The following is an 18,247-nucleotide window of genomic DNA, read 5'->3' as shown; positions in this document are numbered from 1 at the left end:
GTTATTGGGGAACTGGTCAGGTGGACTTGACGCGTTATGCCTCTTTCTTGGGGAAAGCCAGGTGTTTTGAGTTATTTTGTGTTGTGTTCTTCAAGCTGGCGTTGACTGTCCGTAATCACGTACTTGCTGCCCTTTAGTAGAGCCCTGTTAATATGCTTTCTGTTTTTTGCTGTGCTCAGTTTTATAGGTTTTCCCAAGGAAGGTTCAAACATGGTTGCTGTTTAAGAAAAGGAAACAAAGAGCTTCCTAATTATTCTCAGCAGCTATTTCCCTAGTACTCTTGACTGTAGGATATCCTCTCGAATTTTCTGAGCAGACTTCAACTCTTCTTCCTTTCTTCTTCCTTTAAAACATGCTGACACTCGCAGCTGGCCAGCTCAGCCTCTCTGGAAGGGAAGGGACAGCTGAGGTTCACCTCAGGGCGGTGGAGCCCGCACCACAACTGCACCCAGGTGGCCACAGCCAGCGACACCACCCTCCGTGGCTGGGACACCCGGAGCATGAGGTCAGTGAGCCCACCCTGCGCAGGCCCGCGGCCCACTTCCTTCCCCGTCACCCAGCAGGACCCGGGTGATGGTGGAGGTGGTCACGAGCCAGGTGCATTTGGGGCGTGTGGTTTGTTTGCCTTCATCTTGTTTTTGCAGGAAATCATAAATCTTCATCTCGTTTCTTCACCCTAAATTAAGCTAGCACGTCCACTGCGGTGGAACCGGCGCGCCTCGGCAGCTGTTTGCTGTTCCATCTTGGTATCTGCATTAGCAGCGGTCTGTGGTGAAGACCACGAATTGGGGTTTCGTAGCCCTGAGGGAGATGGGACCACAGGGTGCCCGTCTCTGATGAGCTGCTGCAGCCTGACGGGGACAGTCCCAGGTTCAGTCTCTCCTGGGGCCATCTCTGGCCATGGCTGTGCCTTCCAGACGCACCTATAGGGCCATCATATTTTGTCATTTAAGTAATTATACACAACAGCCAGCAGCTCTCATGGAACAAATAAGAGCGAGTTTTCCGTTCCAGTTGTGATTTTGATAGGCAAAGGAGTGATGGTAGAACGGATGTTGCCGTGGCAACGGAAGCCCGCACAAGCTTTTTAAGATCCAGTTTATCCCTCAGCCACCGGAATTTATCACCGAGCTGAGAAGACGGATGTCATGCAATAACTCGTGTTGATTCCAGGGTGGAGGCACAGCTTCAGACTGGGTTCTGGGGCCCCTCTAGACACTCAGGGCTAATAAATAATCAGTCGCCATGTCCTCCCTCGTGCACATCTGTGCAGAGGGCTTGTTTGGTTTCCTGAGCAGAGCTGGAAACCACAGGCTCGGTTCATGATGAACGTTCAGCTGAATCCGTTTTTCCATGTCCTTTGGTCATCGTGTCCTTAAGTCTGGATTGTTCTTTGAAGGATGTGAAGAATTTCAGTATCTGAAGACAAGAAACTCAAAGGCTGATGTTACAGACCAAGCCAGCAAACAAAAAGATACCCGTGGCTTTGGTGGGCAACGCCTGGTGGTCGCCTCCTTTCGCCTCGTTGTGTCTGTGGTGAGGACGTGCCAGCACAGCACAGAGGGTCCCGACGCCTTCTCATTGACTGTCATTTCTTCTTTGGCACACAGCTTTCGTTTGCATGGAGCCAGGATGCCTTTGGTGCTTTTTTAGGTGGTGTGATGCTTTTAAGTGACAGTTTCTGGCACCGGAGCAGGCAGGAACCTGTAGTCAACACTTTGTGCATGTGCGACCGGCCATCCAGCTCCCTGGCAATCTGCCAAGTTTTTAATTTTCTACCTTTGCCTGTTTCCCTTGAAAGATTTAAAGGTTTAGCTATTATATTTTAGGGAAGAAATACTAAGATATTGAAAAGGTGCAGGCTATAAAAACCAGAAGACTTAAAAGTGGTTTAGGCTGGGGGTTCTAATGTGAGAGAACAAAGATGAAAGGAATTGAGCTCATCTACCTTGGGGAGCAGAGAGCAATGATGGTCCGCAGATGCGTGAAGCAAATCACAGGGCACACAGTTCCCCATCGCTCGTCAGCGCCTCTGAAGCCTGGGGGTGAGGAGGTGAATGACTCAGGAGTAATTTCAGTCCTGCCCACGGGAGCGCTGGGGAGGCCGTGCAGGCAGGAGCCGCCGGGGAGTGCCGGGCTGTGGGCCCTTTGCTGTCCTGGGTGCGACCTTTATTCCAAACCACTGTCCAGCCTCACTGGATGCCCCGCCCTCCAGGATTCACGGCATCAGAGGCCACGGTAGGCAGGACACAATGACTTCAGCCCCTATGGAGCAGCCACGGGCTCTGAGGGCCAGGGCTCACCGAGGCGTGAGTGTGTATGTGCGCATGTCTGCCCTCTCACGCGTGGATGTGTGCATGTGTGTGTACCTCCATGTGGGCGTGCGCACAGATGCACGCGTGCATGTCTGAGTGAGAGAACACATGCACGTGAACAACCGTGTGACTCATTTGAAACAGTCCCTTACCCCGCCCCCCGAGGGAAGGGGTTGCCCTGGCCTCCACCAGTGTCGTCCCCGGAGCTGGTGTGGACGGTTGAAGGGCAAGAGCGCAGCTGGCATGGACACTGGCCCTTCGCATTTCCACGGCCTTGCAGCTGCTCCTCCCTGTCTCTCTCCATAGAGACAGACAGATAACTGTGTGTGTGTGTGTGTGTGTGTGTGTGTGTGTGTGCGCGCGCGTAATTTCCCAACACTATGTTCTACCTTCACTGCCTGTCTTTTTCTTCTTGTCTTTCCTCACTGCACCCTTCCAGAATTTGCCAGGCGTCCTGTCCAAAGTCTGCTTCCGCGTCCCTGTGGCAGTTGCAGCTCCTCTGGCAGGCTCTCATTCTCGATACCAAGTCAGATTTTTGACTGTCGCAAAGCAAAATCTCTTCCCCAGCTCGCCGGGGGTCACAGATACACTCCTGGAAACGGCGTGCCGTGACCACGTGGGGTGACTGGGACAGAGGTGCCAGCGGCAGCCGCCTCCTGCAGGGGAGGAATGTGGAGGGGCCAGGGCACCCTGGGCCAGGGATTATACGGGATCTCGGGAAGGCAGTGCGCGCCCGCAGCACTCCGTGGCTCTTCAGAATTCGATTCACATCTCCCTGTGTCCTTTCTCCTTCTCCCTCAGCCAGATCTACTGCATAGAGAATGCCCACGGACAGCTGGTGCGGGACCTGGACTTCAATCCCAATAAGCAGTACTACTTGGCCAGCTGCGGAGACGACTGCAAGGTGAAGTTCTGGGACACCCGAAATGTCACCGAGCCCGTGAAGACCCTGGAGGAGCACTCCCACTGGTAGGGCCGCTCCGGCGTGGCTGCAGGGGTGAGGGGATGGATCGTGCAGTTTATTTTGCTAATTACTTCACACACCAGCTCAGTGTGTGCCGCTATGAATCATTCAATCAACCCAGTTTTATTTTTCCTAAAGAAACACTAATTCCAAATCTGAATGTTTGTGATTTATAAACATAGGAAAAGAAAAAAAACCATTAAATTCTGTTTTCTCTTGAAACAGTGCTGGTTCAAGTGTGCAAAAATGAATGTGCACAGATGTTGATGCGGCATTGTTTGTAATGCCAGGAACCTGGAAACCACTCAAAGGTCCCCGCTCGGGGACTGGTTAAGTAAATTAGGTGACATCCGTGCAGCTGCCAGGAGAATGTGGATGTGGAAGGTGCCCGAGACCACTCATTCCCCCTCACGTATTACTTGAATGTTTCTCATGTGCTAGGTACTTTTTGCTAAGTCTGTAAAAAGACCGAGTTGTAGAATGGCATGTATAGCATGAATCCATTTTTATGCAAATAAAGTGTGTGTGAGTGACACGCACATGGGTGTACACACGTGTGAGTGACACACACAGTGTGGAGGAAATGCCTGACAGAGTCAGAGCCAGAATCTCATCAGGGATCCTCCGCACTCAGAGAGGGCCTTCGCCTGCTGTGGGCTGCATCCTGAGTCGGCTGAGTTCCTCATCCAAAGTTTTCGCAGTCAGAAAGGAAAGCCCCAGATTACTAGCGCACAGTTTCGATGAATCCAGGGACGCGCTGGCGTTCCCTGTGGGCCGACTGGCCGGGCCTCCCTGTGCCCCTGGCTGTGCTGGGCGCTCCTCCTGGTGTCAGGAGCCCCGCCTTGTCTCCCACCCGGGCCGTGGACTTTGTTTTGGCCTCAGCATGGCTGAGAGGCAGAAGCTCCGAGGCTTTAGGACCCGTGTCAGAAAGAAAGCTGATCCCAGTAGCCAAAACCAAGGAGAGCCCCTTGTGTCCCGGGAGGCTGCCATGCCCTGGTGTCAGGACCCACAGTCCCTGGTCACTGCCCACGGGGAAGACGCCGTAGACTTGTTTGCTGTTACAGGATATCACTGATCCACATGCCGCTCCTGGCAGGTGCTTTTTCTTAGAATTTTAGGAGCTTGTGTGGAACACTGGGGGCTAAGCCTTCTCCTGCAGGTTCAGCCAGCACTTGGTCTTCCCTGTCTGTCTGCTGGCACCGAAGAAAACCCACAGTAAACCCAGCCTCAGCGGAAAACCGCCTTGTGTCAGGCCCTGTGACTGGGGGCCGATTGCCTGGCAGTGCCTAATGTGGGCCCCAGTCTCGGGGGCCTGAGCCGGCACGGCGCGTTGCTGATGCTGCCTGCGGGTGACGGGTCCTCTCAGTAGCTGCCTTGCCCTTTGCAGGGTGTGGAACGTCCGCTACAACCACTCTCACGACCAGCTGGTCCTCACTGGCAGCAGTGACAGCAGAGTCATCCTTTCCAACATGGTGTCCATCTCGTCGGAGCCCTTTGGCCACTTGGTAGATGACGATGACATCAGTGACCAGGAGGACCACCGTTCCGAAGAGAAGTAAGGGCACGCACTGCAGAGGCTCACGCGTCCCGAGCCTTCTTTCCCTGCAGGCCATCTCCCGAGCCAGGCTGTGTATGTAGAATGCTGCAAGGTGTGCGGCTGGGGACCTTCTCCTTGCCCATGGCAGCCATGGGGACCTACAGCTCCAGGTGTGCAGCTGGGGACCTTCTCCTTCCCCACGGCAGCCGTGGGGACCCACAGCTCCAGGTGTGCAGTTAGGGGACGTTCTCCTTCCCCACGGTGGCCGTGAGGACTCACAGTGCCAGGTGTGCCGTTGGGGGCCTTCTTCCCTGCTGCAGCCGTGGGGACCCACAGATCCAGGGGTGCTGTCATTAGCAGCCCAGGCAGCTTAGGTGGCAGGTGGGTTAGGGTTAGTAGATTTCTCTCTATTTGTGTTTGTATTCTTATTGCATGTCATCTATAAGATTTAAAAGACTGTCAGTGGTCTTCAGACTTCAGCATGAATAAAGCAAATGAATGTATCCCGATCCTCATAGCACTCCCTGTCAGAGACGTATCAAACTGGCGTCTTCACTGGCGTGGATTGCAGCACATGGGGCTCAGGTTTTTGGCTGTCAGCTCCCAGGCCCTCCACTGACTGGTAGCCGGGCTGAGACTCCAGGCCACCCTTCCCCGGCTCAAACTCCGGTCCTACGTAGCTTCTGGAGACTCTGCAGAATGTGGTCAGCCATGATGTGTGTTCTCTAGTGACACCATCATGGTTCTGGATTTTCCCAAAGCTTTTCCCTGTGCGCTTTGATTTCCAATCCTAGTTGAGGTGGGAGATTGCTAAGGGCACCCTCTTCACTCCCGCATCTGGTCAGCGGTGCCGTGCCGGGGCCCCATGACCTTGAGTGTCCACCTTTACAAGCAGCAGCTGCTTCCTGCGGGCTGACCAGGTGCGATTCCGATGCAGCCGTGGAGATTTCATGCCCCACGTTCCAGAGGAAGGAGGTTCTGGAATAAAACCCAGTGGAGTTGGACGGTTGGCGCCCACAGATCTGATGGGGTCTGTCACTCTGTTTTGGGGTCCTTTGCACTGTTTTTGGCTGAATTCTTCCCCTGCCCACTTGAACTTGCTTGGCACTCCTCCGTGAGAAGTCCTCTGTCTTCGGCCCTTGTCTGCGCTGGCAGTCGGCACCTCTGTCTGTCTCTTGACTCCTTGTTTGGTTTTGTTTCTGAGACAGGGTCTCACTCTGTCACCCAAGCTGCTGGAAGCGCTCACTGCAGCCTTGACTTCCTGAGCTCTCGTGATCCTCTCACCTCAGCCTCCCAAGTAGCTGGGACAGCAAGTGCACACCACCGTGTCTGGCGAATTTATTGTATTTTCATTGTTTGTAGAGACAGAGTTTTGCCATATTGCCCAAGCTTATCTCAAGCTCCTGAGCTTAAGCGATCTGCCCACTTCAACCTCCCAAAGTGCTAGGATTGCAGGCGTGAGCCCGACTCTGCCGTTTTTCTGTTCAGTGATTAGAAACTGAGTCCACCATAGAATGGTTTTGAAGCACTCGCACGGTGGCATCTGCCCAGTGGTCTCCTGGTGCCTGTGGGCCTGGCCTTCTTTACCGTCTTCTCTGTCATGCCCAGGGAGACCTGCGCCTCCTCGCCGCGCCTGTCCCTGTTAGGGGCGGAGCCTGAGGGCCCTCGGTCAGAAGACTGTGATGGATGCCGGGTTGTCCTCCGGGCACTGGTGTCATGGGAGCATGATAGGAAGGAAGGAGGTGATCAGGGCTTCGGGAAGGTCTTGGGACATCCCTCAGCCCTGGTGTCCTGCTGCGTTCAGGAAACTATTACTCCCCCTAAGGATGTTCACCTGGCGTTCGTCACATCAGCTGACCACCGGCAGGTTCACTTCCTGGGAAACCAACTTCCCCAGAGGGCGGGCGAGTTCTGGAGGTTCACCTTGCTGAGGGGGGAAGCATTTTCCTACAAAGAAATGCAGAAGCAGTTAGAATGAGGTGCACAGATTCAGTGGGAATTTTTTGTGAAATGGGAAGGAAAGTGCGAGGATTCCCTGGTCAGGACTCCCAGTGAGGACTCAGTCAAGGGAGGCGAGGTGGGAAAACACCCTGGGTAGGGCCAGGCAGGCCACGCCCCTGCTGTCCCCACTGGGCCAGCGCGTCTTCCTCGTGGTGCCCTGGGGGGGGTGTCCTCAGCCCAGCCCCACCCCCATGCTAGCAGAGGCCCTGGCGCCCCAGCCTCCTACTCCTACACAGCCAGCGCCTGGACCTGCTGCTTCCCAGGGTCCTTTCTGCTCAAGCAGTGGGGGTTTTTACATCCTGTGTTACCCAGACAAGGTGACCACTTCCCCCTGAGTAAAGGAAGCCCTTGGAAGGCCTCTGAGAGGATATTACCCCAGGCCCTGCCGGCCAAGGACGGAAGACACCAAGACACCACATGCTGCTCACGCTGATTTCCATAAACCGTGTGATAAATGCCTGCTCCGCACAGCGACAGTGAGGGTATCTGGGCTTCTGCAGGGACCACCCCACTGTCCTCAGTGTGGGCTCCTCTAACTTTTCCCATCATACAGCAGAGAAAGCTGAGACCTGGGGACCTCGTGTGTCCCCAGTAGGAACACTCGCATCCTCCCTGCGCCTCTCCCGCCAACCCCTCCGGAGCCGTCACACTCACGTCTGTCTCTGTTGCGTTCTAGGAGTAAGGAGCCCCTGCAGGACAACGTCATCGCCACCTACGAGGAGCACGAGGACAGCGTCTACGCCGTGGACTGGTCCTCGGCTGACCCATGGCTGTTTGCCTCCCTGAGCTATGACGGGAGGCTGGTTATCAACAGGGTCCCCAGGGCCCTGAAGTACCACATCCTGCTGTAACTCGAGGCCCTGGGTTATAGAGGTTCCACTGCGTGGTTATCCTGGTGGCAGATTCCCACATAGTCGCAGCTCTGCGGAGGTGATTGGTCTTCCAGGTGACTTCCTCTCTGGGATAGCCGTGTGGCCTTCCTCCAGCTGCAGCGTTTATGAGTGGGGTGGTTGGGCTGCTGTCCGTGGCACAGCCTGTGAGGAGCCTGTGAGGAGCCTGTGAGCGTGGGGTCCCCAAACACTGGAGGTGGAGCCCCATGTTGTTATGTGAATAACACGTTTTCTGTTTAAGGGGTGTTGGGAGTTTCTCTTTTTAATAAAAAGTCTGTTCCTGTAAGAGTAACTCTTTCTCTTGAGAGTAAAACATGAACTAAGTCCACGCTGCACGGATGCCTGGCTCGTTCTTTTGGGAGCTCTGCCTTGTGACAGCATGTCCTGGGTCTTGGTCCATATTCTCTCTCCTGACGCAGGAAGATGCAGATTGTCAGAGGTGCACTTTCCATACCACCCTGGCATGGCACTCTGGCGGTGCAGGCTGCGGCAGCGGTGGGCACCCGGCGCATGTCCTGGGCTGAGCTGCCGAGACGCGTTTCCACAGCTGTAGACACAGGCTCTGCTCTTTCGGGCCTCCCTGGCCTCCCCTGGTCTCTGAGCCCTTCCTGTGCTGTGTGCTGCCCACCGTGGCTGCTGGCCTTGGAGGTGCTGTCCCCCCTCACCGGGGAGCTTGGGGGGGGCTCCTGCGTCTCGGTTTTTGGGGACCCCACGCTCACAGGCTCCTACACTCAGGCGCCCCACCTGAGGAATCCCCAAACACTCACGTCTCAGCCTCTGTCTGTGTTCGCTCGGATGCGCGGGGTCTGTTCTGTACATCTGGTGAGTGTTCCCACTGGAGAAGCCACCTGGGCCCTGGACTCTGGGCTCCGCCTCCTTTAGGCCTCCACCTGGCCAGGTGTCCCTGTGAGGACCACATCTGCCCTCTGCTGCCCCGATCACCTCGTCCGTAATAATGGGAGGGGCGGGCTGAGCACACAGGCCCCAGTCAGCTCTGGGGTTTGACGATCCTGGGACAGGTCTCGCTTGACCTGCGATAAGGAAACGTTCCTGCTGCAACACCCCCTCTGGCAGCGTGTGCTTTGCTGCTAAGGACACTGTGTACCCAGAGGGCCACATCCCCGATTTTCTTTTCATAGATGAGGGTTCACAGGAAGTGGAGGCCGTGGGGAGGGGTGAATAGGTGAGGTCCTGGGGGAGAGGTGGATGGGTGTGGAGGGGGGGTCCACGGATGGGGGCTGTAGGGAGGGGTGCACAGGTGGGTGGGGCTGTGGGGAGGGGTACGCAGGTGGGGCGTGGGGGTGGGCAGGAACAGTCAGGTGTGTTGCAGAGCCTCTAGCATTTTTGCTTCCAGCATTTCTGCACATGTGGGACATGCGTGGCATTCTGATTTCAGTCCTCCCTTCAGTTGCTATCAATTGAAAGAAAACGTATATGTTTAATAAACATAAATTGAGTGCCTACTTTTAGATGCTGCAGTTGCTGCAGCCCCAGCGGTGATTAGGGCAAGTCTCAGCTTCCCTGGAGTGAGTGCTCCTGTGGGCCGTCCGGTGACATGGGGACAGAGGCCACAGAGGAGGGGCCAAGGAGTGCTGTGGGAGCACGGCTCTCTGAGAAGGCGATGTGTGAGCCAAGGCCCAGGGTTGGAGCAGGGTGGTCCTGGGTGTGTGGATCAGGTGGGAAGGCGCTGGGCTCACGTGGGAAGGAGGCAGGAGGCCCAGCCGTGGGGACCTGGAGGCCTGCCGTTTTGAGATGGAAGCAACTGAGCAGGTGGAGTCGTGTGTGGATGGTTTACTGCTTCTGACTGGTTCTGTTTATTTTTCTCTTCAGTTCTCTGTACTGTGGTCAGGGCACAGAACAGTTCACCCCCAAAACTCCCTGCTGCCCTGTGTGGTCCCCCCACCCCCCGGTTGCTTGATCTGGTCACGAGCAGGAGACGGGCAGCTTGCAGGCCCGCGGCGCCTCCGAGGGGCTCCTTCCTCATGGTGTGTTAGCGCCCGCTGCAGGGTTGCCCGCCTTGCCATCCGCTCAGCACTGAAGGGCGCTCGTGTTGCCTCCACGGCTTGGCGGTGGTGCCTGGGTGGAAAACCTGTGTGCAGGTGTTTGTGTAAACGTAAGTGTGACTTTCTGGGGCTAGTGTTGGCAAACAGCCTCAGCCACATCTATCCACCCCCCCACCCCGCACACTGACGGGGTGCGTCTGGCGGGACAAGGGCAGAGAGGAACAGGGGCGGTGACTGTGGCCCTCAAAGTCTAAAATGTCCACTTTCAGATCCTTTCTAGAAAAGGCTTGCTGACCCTGCCTCAGGGTAAAGGCACGAGTGCCGACTGGTGCAGTGAGTGTGTCAGTTTAACTCATGAGAAGCCAGCCGCCCGAGTGTGCGGTGGCCACGCTGTTTCACACGCACAATGCACGCACGCTGGCGGCACCGATGACCCCCCCGCCCTGACCCTCCACAGCCGGGGCTCTTGCCTTCCCTCAGTGGGCGTCACAGCCCTGTGCTGTGTGAACCTCACTTTCCTAACAGCTGACGGAGCTGAGCTGCGTAACCTCTTTGATGAAGCTGATTTTTTACATTAAATTGATTGTGAATTAGTTATGTATTTAATTACTATTAATTTTGAGAGCTCTGTGTATATTTGGGATGTAAGTCCTTTGTCAGCTACATGATTTGCGGATTTCTTCTCCATGGCTTTTAATCTCATCTTTTCAATCTCTGAACAGCATGTTTTACTGAATTTCTGTGAAGTCCAGCTCAGTGCCTCCTGTTTTTTTCTTTATGATTCAACCTTTTGGTGTCATATCTAAGAGCACTGTCCCACCCCAGGCCACTCAGATTTTCTCCAATGTTTTCTTCTAAAAATTCTACATTTTTCATTTGGACCTATGGCTCCTTCAGGGTTAATTTTTCAAATAAGGTGTGAGATTCAGGTTGCTGTTTCTTGTCATATAGAGATCCAAGTATTTCCATGTCACTTGTTGAAAAGACTGTCATTCCTCCATCAAATTCCTTTTGCTCCTTTGTCAGAAATCAGTCGGCCCCGATACAGTTTGACTGTGTCCCCACCCAAATCTCATCTGGAACCGTAACTCCTACCATTCCTTCATGCCCTGGGAGGAACCTAGTGGGAGGTGATTGAATTATGGGAGCGGGTCTCGTGACAGTGAATGAGTCTGATGGTTTAATACGGGGGAAACCTGTTTCACTGATCCTCATTCTCTCTGTTGCTGTTGTACCTGCTGGGGCAGCCCTCCAGGAGCCACGTGTGGCATCGGCCGGGTTTATACCTTCATTCAGCGAGGGTTGAGGTGGAGAGTGCTTGCCTTGTCCCGCCGGGGGCCAGAACTCTCTGTGGTCCCAGTTTAGAAGGTGCTGCTGCATTGAGGGTCGACCTAGCGTGGAACTGTCAGACATGCTGGTAACGGAGACCATCTCAGAGATAGCAGAGAGGCCGAGAGGTGGCAGAGCCTCTGAGAGGTGATTTCTAGATGTATTTTTCAGGAGGAACCATAGGTTTCCCAAATGAGGATTCAGTGTGAGGCAAAGAGCAGGACCAGGGGTGACAGTGACCCAATCTGTCCAGCCTACGTGGCTCAATGGCTTGCTGACACAGGACAGGCAGGTGGAGGTGGGTGTGGGTAGTGGGGACAAGCTTGGTTGGGGCTGTTTGAGACACTTAGTGAATATTCAAGCGGCAATGTGGCATATATTGTGGGTGATACGAGGTCAGGGGAGAGGCCCAGGCCGGAGGCGTAATCTGCAGTCTTGTTCATTGCACGGGTGGCCTCTAACGCAAGGCCCCCAGGAGACCATAGGGAAGTCTCCTAGAGAAGACAACAGGTGAGCCCTGGGGCGAGGAATCTTCAGAGGAGGCGAAAGTCTGGAGATAGGAGGGCACAGGGCATGCGGTATCCAGGAGCCAAGCATGGGAGTTTCTCGGAGAAGGACTGAGGCCTCAGCGCTGCAGATGGGGCGTCAGATGTTGGGGAGAATGAGCTGGAGACAGACAGGCACGGAGGCGTGGATGGCCCTGGGGAGGCGCCCAGGCAGCCTGTGGGTGGCAGGAGCAGCTCAGGACGAGCGCGGTGGGCAGACAGGAGCTGGAGGGGCTGTATAAAGGAAACAGAGCAGGAGGAGTCGCCCCCCGGACGTGTGGCCACAAGAGGATTTCTCTCTCTCTCTCTTTTTAAAATTGAGATGGAGTCTTGCTCTGTTGCCCAGGCTGGAGTACAGTGGTGCAATCTCAGCTCACTGCAACCTTCACCTCCTGGGTTCAAGCCATTCTCCTGCCTCAGTCTCCTGAATAGCTGGCATGACAGTCATGAGCCACCATTCCCAGCTAGTTTTTGCATTTTTAGTAGAGACGGGGTTTCACCATGTTGGCCAGGCTGGTCTCAAACTCCTGACCTTAAGTGATCCACCCACCTTGGCCTCCCAAAGTATTGAGCCACCGCGCCTAGCTGAGGCTCTCTCTCTTTAAGAAGGAGAAATATCTGTATTTCTGAATGTGGATAGACTAGTCCAGTGCAGAAGCAGAGGGGAGAAGGGAGGTCCTGAAACAGGAAGGCGAGGGTGCAATCTGGCAAACAACTCCAGATGAACAGGGCGGAGGGTTCGTTACAGAAAGCGAGTGAGCCCCGGGACAGCGTCCTTGGGGGGACCCAGTGCCACCATCCATGTAGCTGTGGTGGGGGTCAGCAACAGCACTTCTATTTGTAAAACATACACGACAACTTTCAAATACAGGACGTGGTTTTATCTTAAGGACCCCTTGTAAACAGAGCAAGCATCCCCCGTCTGAGGATTTTGAAACAGGCTGGGAGCACCCTGCCCGGCTCTGTCCGCAGTCCAGGGCATAGGGAAGGTACCCTTCCTGCAAGTCTCTTGGGCTCTGCCTCCAGCAGTTCTTACCCAGAGGCAGCTCAGTGACCTCTAGGTGGCTGGCTGGGCAGCTGGAACAGGATGCAGCCACGTGGAGGAGACTCTGGGGCTCATTACCAGCATCCTCAGGTGCCCAGGCCATTTTCAGAGCTAAGCCTGCAGGCCTGTGTGGGGTGGTAGAAGGGGTGGCACTGGGCCGCCTCCTGCATGCATGATGTTCTTCCCTCCATTAGGCAGAAGCCGCATTGCAGGTGACACGGGTTTACACAAGGATCTTTTTTACCAGGATCTGGGGAGCAGGAACATGGGAAAAGAAGTTGCCTCAACCATCCTCCCAGCGCCCCTGCTCAGCGTCAGGTGCTGTGCTGTGTCAGCTGTGGCTGTGGACTCCAGGTTCAGTGCCAGGAAAGATGAATGTCACTGTGCTGTGGCTGGCCCGGGCCTGGCTTCCCTCGGCACGCGTCCAGCTGCACAAAGCAGGGTCATTGGTAACCTACCTTCCCTGCAGGTGCCTCTGCAGCCTGGACCTGGTGGGGCCAAACTTAGAATCAGGAGCTGTGTGAGATGGGGAGCAATGGGTGATTTTGGATTGAACGTTTTTCAGGAGCCCCTTCTGGCATGTGCTGCTCTCAAATGCGGGGCTGCAGCTCTCCTCGCCTGCTCTCCGCCTGGCCAGGTGATGGGAGGGAGGGTTGGCGCTAACTGAGAATCATCTGACACCAGCCGTGGAAGCGCTGGCCACCCACGGCAAACCTCACACAGCGTCCTCAGGCTGTCCTGGAGCTGGAGCCGGAAGTCCCCTCCCCACACCCAGGGCACACGCTGTGGACTGCAGGGCCACACTGCGGGCTGCAGCTGCCCTGTAATCTGTGCAGCTGGTTCGGAAGAGCTGCGGCTGCTTCCTCTGGGATGCGAAAAGCTGCCGTGTCGGAGCCAGGCTGTAAGAGCACTGGACGGGCTCTTAGGGGTGTCACCGAGTGACATGAGGACCACCCTTGTTATCGGGAACTCCAGCAGGGCCAGCTATCATTGAACAGCAAGGTCTGGGGGGACGGAGTGGGGAGGAGGAGCGGGCATTCAGCAGGGCAGTTGAGCCTGCTGGTCTTCTCCCTGAGTCACCCTGCTGCGCCCTGCAAAGGAATCGCCTGTAGCCAGAGAGGCAGAGACAGAAGACACCAGAAATGGTGGGTTGGGGGTCAGAGGAGGGAAGGAAGCGGTGGGGAACAGAAGGCAGAGACCGGGTCACAGACCTGTGGGCCCTGAGGACCTCAGGGCTGGAGAAAGTAGGTGCAGGGCGGGGGACAGTCAGGCTGGGGTGGATAGTGGGTGGGTGGAAGGGTGGATGGACAGATGGGTGGGTGAGTGGATAGTGGATGGGTGGGTACAGGTGGGTGGATGGGTTGATGGATGAGTGGATGTGTGGATGGATTGGTGGGTGGGTGGGTGATGGATAGTGGATAGGTGAGTGGGTGTGTGGATAGATTGGTGGGTGGGTGGGTGAGTGGGTGTATGAGTGAGTGGGTAGATGGGTGAGTGGGTGGATGGGTGTGGGTGAGTAGATGAGTGGGTGGGTGGCTGATGGATAATGGATAGGTGAGTGGGTGTGTGGATGGATTGGTGGGTGGGTAGGTAGATGGGTGAGTGGGTGGATTGGGGGGTGAGTGGGTGATGGGTAGTGGATAGGTGACTGGATGGACAGTTATGTGGATGGTGGATGGGTGGTAAATGAATAGGTCAGTGAGTAGGTGGGTGGATGGATGGATAGGGAGGTGAGTGGGTAGATGGATGCATGGCTGGGCGGATGGATAGGTGGGTGGGTGGATGGTGAGTAGATGAGGGTGAGGAGTGGATGGGTAGGTGGATGGGTGTGTAGATGGATGGGTGAGTGGTTGGTGGTTGGATGGGGATGGATAGGTGAGTGGGTGGCTGGATGGGTGGGTGAATGATGGGTGGGTGAGTAGGTGGATGGATGGTGGGTAGGTGGATGAGTGGGTGGATAAATGAATACATGAATGTCAGAATTCCTGAGACAAAATACAAGAAGAAAGCAAACCCAACAAAAAATTATGAGATGGCAAGAGGTGCATCAGTTGCAGTCCTGTCTTAGCCTTGACCACCCTGACTGTGAATTTGTGGCTGGAGTATTCTGAAGCCTAAGGCTGGCTCCATTGAAGTTTGTTTTTATCACGTTGTGTAGGTGGTGTGATGTGTTAGCATTTATGCCAGGGGGTCATCTCTTAAAACACTAGTGGGTGTCATTGGCTCTGCTAATCTTACCCCTGAAGGCTGAATGAGGAGATGCCGAGTTTGGAACATCTCTAGAATTGGGTCCTCACTTTCAGTAAGTAATCCAAAGCTCCTAGTCTATCTCAAGATAAAGTGCTTGATGAATAGGTGAAAGGATAATTGAAATACCGCCTTGTATATTTGTATCAAATATGTGAAAAATGAAAGTGCTTATTTCCTTTAAGACATTGAAAGCCATGAGCTGGGTTATTTAAAAATAAGATCTCCTAAATAAAGATGGGTTAAAGTGGAACTTCCAAAGGTATTCTATCCTGCAAATGAATTCAATGTGACTATTTTGCAAACATAAAGCAGTACATAGAAGGCCATTTCCTAAGAATCAAGAAAGATGGCCGTGTAACTGACATCACGCCTCCATTGATGAGTTTTATCTTCTGACTTCTCTTGATGCTCTCTTATCTAATGTAAGAGAACTGTGAAAACGTGTCCCTTGCACCAGTAGACTGGCTGAGTGTCCAGAACACTCAGGGGCTGGGTGCCCAGCACAGATCCCCCAGCAGTAACGCCGTCATGCTCTTTATCGTCTCTGGAAGTGATGAGAACTGTGATCGATGCGTGTTTACTGAGCCTTGATGATTTGATTTCTACATGGCTTATTGAAGAGGCACTAAAAACCACGTAGGGCACAGCCTGCAAGTTTCTGCTTTGAAACGCTGCCTTATGTGTAATAGCACTTAATGAGGGTTTATTAAATCAACCAATCAACTAATCATCAATCACGGTCCTCTGACCCAGCCTGCCTTTTCACGCCTCTGTCATAGATGACATTCTGATCAAACAGATGGGCGACCTTTCTTATGTGTCAGAGTGCCTTTGTCTATGTTGGCTCTGTTTGCAAATCCTTCAGAAGTCCTCCTCCACCTGGTGAACTTCTACTCACCCTTGAAAGCCAGCTCCAGTGTCATAGCCTTGGGGTCTTTCCCTATTCTCCTCCTTCCCTGACTGCCGTAGAATCCAGCCCCGGACTGGCTGATGGAGGAAGGAGCCCCATTGCTGGGTATAGGTGGGCTTCCATGTGTTGGTCCTGGAATAGTGAGTGTCCCGTGTGAGTGCTGGAATAGTGAGCATCCCATGTCATTGCTGGAATCGTGAGCGTCCCGTGTGTGTGCTGGAATAGTGAGTGTCCCGTGTGAGTGCTGGAATAGGGAGGGTCACGTGTGCATGCTGGAATAGTGAGCATCCCGTGTGAGTGCTGGAATAGTGAGCATCCCGTGTGAGTGCTGGAATAGAGAGGGTCCCGTGTCATTGCGGAACAGAGAGCGTCCCATGTGAGTGCTGGAATAGTGAGCGTCCTGTGTGAGTGCTGGAATAGTGAGCATCCTGTGTCATTGCTGGAATAGTGAGCATCCCATGTGCGTGCTGCAATAGTGAGCATCCCGTGTCATTGCTGGAATAGTCAGCATCCCGTGTCATTGCTGGAACAGTGAGTGTCTTGTGTCATTGCTGGAATAGTGAGCATCCCGTGTGAGTGCTGGAATAGTGAGCATCCCGTGTGAGTGCTGGAATAGTGAGCATCCTGTGTGAGTGCTGGAACAGTGAGCGTCCCGTGTCATTGCTGGAATAGTAAGCATCCCGTGTGCGTGCTGGAATAGTGAGCATCCCGTGTCATTGCTGGAATAGTGAGCGCCCCGTGTCATTGCTGGAATAGTGAACGTCCTGTGTCATTGCTGGAATAGTGAGCGTCCCATGTCATTGCTGGAATAGTGAGCGTCCTGTGTCATTGCTGGAATAGTGAGCGTCTTGTGTCATTGCTGGAATAGTGAGCATCCAGTGTGAGTGCTGGAATAGTGAGCGTCCCGTGTCATTGCTGGAATAGTGAGCGTCCCATGTGAGTGCCGGAATCGTGAGCGTCCCGTGTCATTGCTGGAATAGTGAACGTCCCGTGTGTGTGCTGGAATAGTGAGCGTCCCGTGTCATTGCTGGAATAGTGAGCGTCCCATGTGTGTGCTGGAATAGTGAGCATCCCGTGTCATTGCTGGAATAGCGAGCGTCCCGTGTCACTGCTGGAATAGTGAGCATCCCGTGTCATTGCTGGAATAGTGAGCGTCCCGTGTCATTGCTGGAATAGTGAGCGTCTTCTGTCATTGCTGGAATAGTGAGCGTCCCGTGTGCGTGCTGGAATAGTGAGTGTCCTGTGACATTGCTGGAATAGTGAGCGTCCTGTGTAAGTGCTGGAATAGTGAGCGTCCCGTGTAAGTGCTGGAATAGTGAGCGTCCCGTGTCATTGCTGGAATAGTGAGTGTCCCATGTCATTGCTGGAATAGTGAGCGTCCCGTGTAAGTGCTGGAATAGTGAGCATCCCGTGTGAGTGCTGGAATAGTGAACGTCCTGTGTCATTGCTGGAATAGTGAGCATCCCGTGTCATTGCTGGAATAGTGAGCGTCCCGTATCATTGCTGGAATAGTGAATGTCCCGTGTGCGTGCTGGAATAGTGAGCGTCCCGTGTGCGTGCTGGAATAGTGAGCGTCCTGTGTCATTGCTGGAATAGTGAGCATCCCGTGTGAGTGCTGGAATCGTGAGCATCCTGTGTCATTGCTAGAATCGTGAGCGTCCCGTGTGAGTGCTGGAATAGTGAGTGTCCTGTGTCATTGCTGGAATAGTGAGCATCCCGTGTGAGTGCTGGAATCGTGAGCATCCTGTGTCATTGCTAGAATCGTGAGCGTCCCGTGTGAGTGCTGGAATAGTGAGCGTCCTGTGTCATTGCTGGAATAGTGAGCGTCCCGTGTCATTGCTGGAATAGCGAGCATCCCGTGTCATTGCTGGAATAGTGAGCGTCCCGTGTGTGTGCTGGAATAGTGAGCGTCCCGTGTGCGTGCTGGAATAGTGAGCGTCCTGTGTCATTGCTGGAATAGTGAGCATCCTGTGTCATTGCTGGAATAGTGAGTGTCCCGTGTGAGTGCTGGAATAGTGAGCGTCCCATGTCATTGCTGGAATAGTGAGTGTCCTGTGTGTGTGCTGGAATAGTGAGCGTCCTGTGTCATTGCTGGAATAGTGAGCGTCCCGTGTGAGTGCTGGAATAGTGAGCGTCCTGTGTAAGTGCTGGAATAGTGAGCGTCCCGTGTAAGTGCTGGAATAGTGAGCGTCCCGTGTCATTGCTGGAATAGTGAGTGTCCCGTGTAAGTGCTGGAATAGTGAGCATCCCGTGTAAGTGCTGGAATAGTGAGCGTCCCGTATCATTGCTGGAATAGTGAATGTCCCGTGTGCGTGCTGGAATAGTGAGCGTCCCGTGTGAGTGCTGGAATAGTGAGCGTCCTGTGTCATTGCTGGAATAGTGAGCGTCCCGTGTGAGTGCTGGAATAGTGAGCGTCCTGTGTAAGTGCTGGAATAGTGAGCGTCCCGTGTAAGTGCTG

General features: G+C 54.3%; 1 protein-coding gene across 4 annotated transcripts in view; it reads left to right on the top strand.

The window, feature by feature from the left end:
• The window catches only part of EIPR1 (EARP complex and GARP complex interacting protein 1), a 168,296-nt gene extending 160,256 nt beyond the window's left edge, over nt 1-8,040 (top strand). For 3 of the 4 annotated variants that reach the window (XM_074393507.1, XM_003939428.4, XM_074393517.1), the window contains 4 exons: nt 369-505; nt 3,117-3,284; nt 4,667-4,834; nt 7,494-8,040. In XM_074393507.1, coding sequence (XP_074249608.1) covers nt 369-505; nt 3,117-3,284; nt 4,667-4,834; nt 7,494-7,668 — 648 coding nt within the window. In that variant the 3' untranslated portion in view covers nt 7,669-8,040. The remainder of the gene's footprint in view (nt 1-368; nt 506-3,116; nt 3,285-4,666; nt 4,835-7,493) is intronic. The other variant, XM_010350084.3, reaches the window with a different exon arrangement.
• The last annotated feature ends 10,207 nt before the right edge of the window (nt 8,041-18,247 follow it).

The sequence above is a fragment of the Saimiri boliviensis genome, chromosome 1 (genome assembly GCF_048565385.1).
Source record: "Saimiri boliviensis isolate mSaiBol1 chromosome 1, mSaiBol1.pri, whole genome shotgun sequence".
NCBI classification, from domain to species: Eukaryota; Metazoa; Chordata; class Mammalia; order Primates; family Cebidae; genus Saimiri; species Saimiri boliviensis.
Note: the sequence above shows the minus strand (reverse complement) of the source record. Positions and strands in the feature narration are given on the sequence as shown.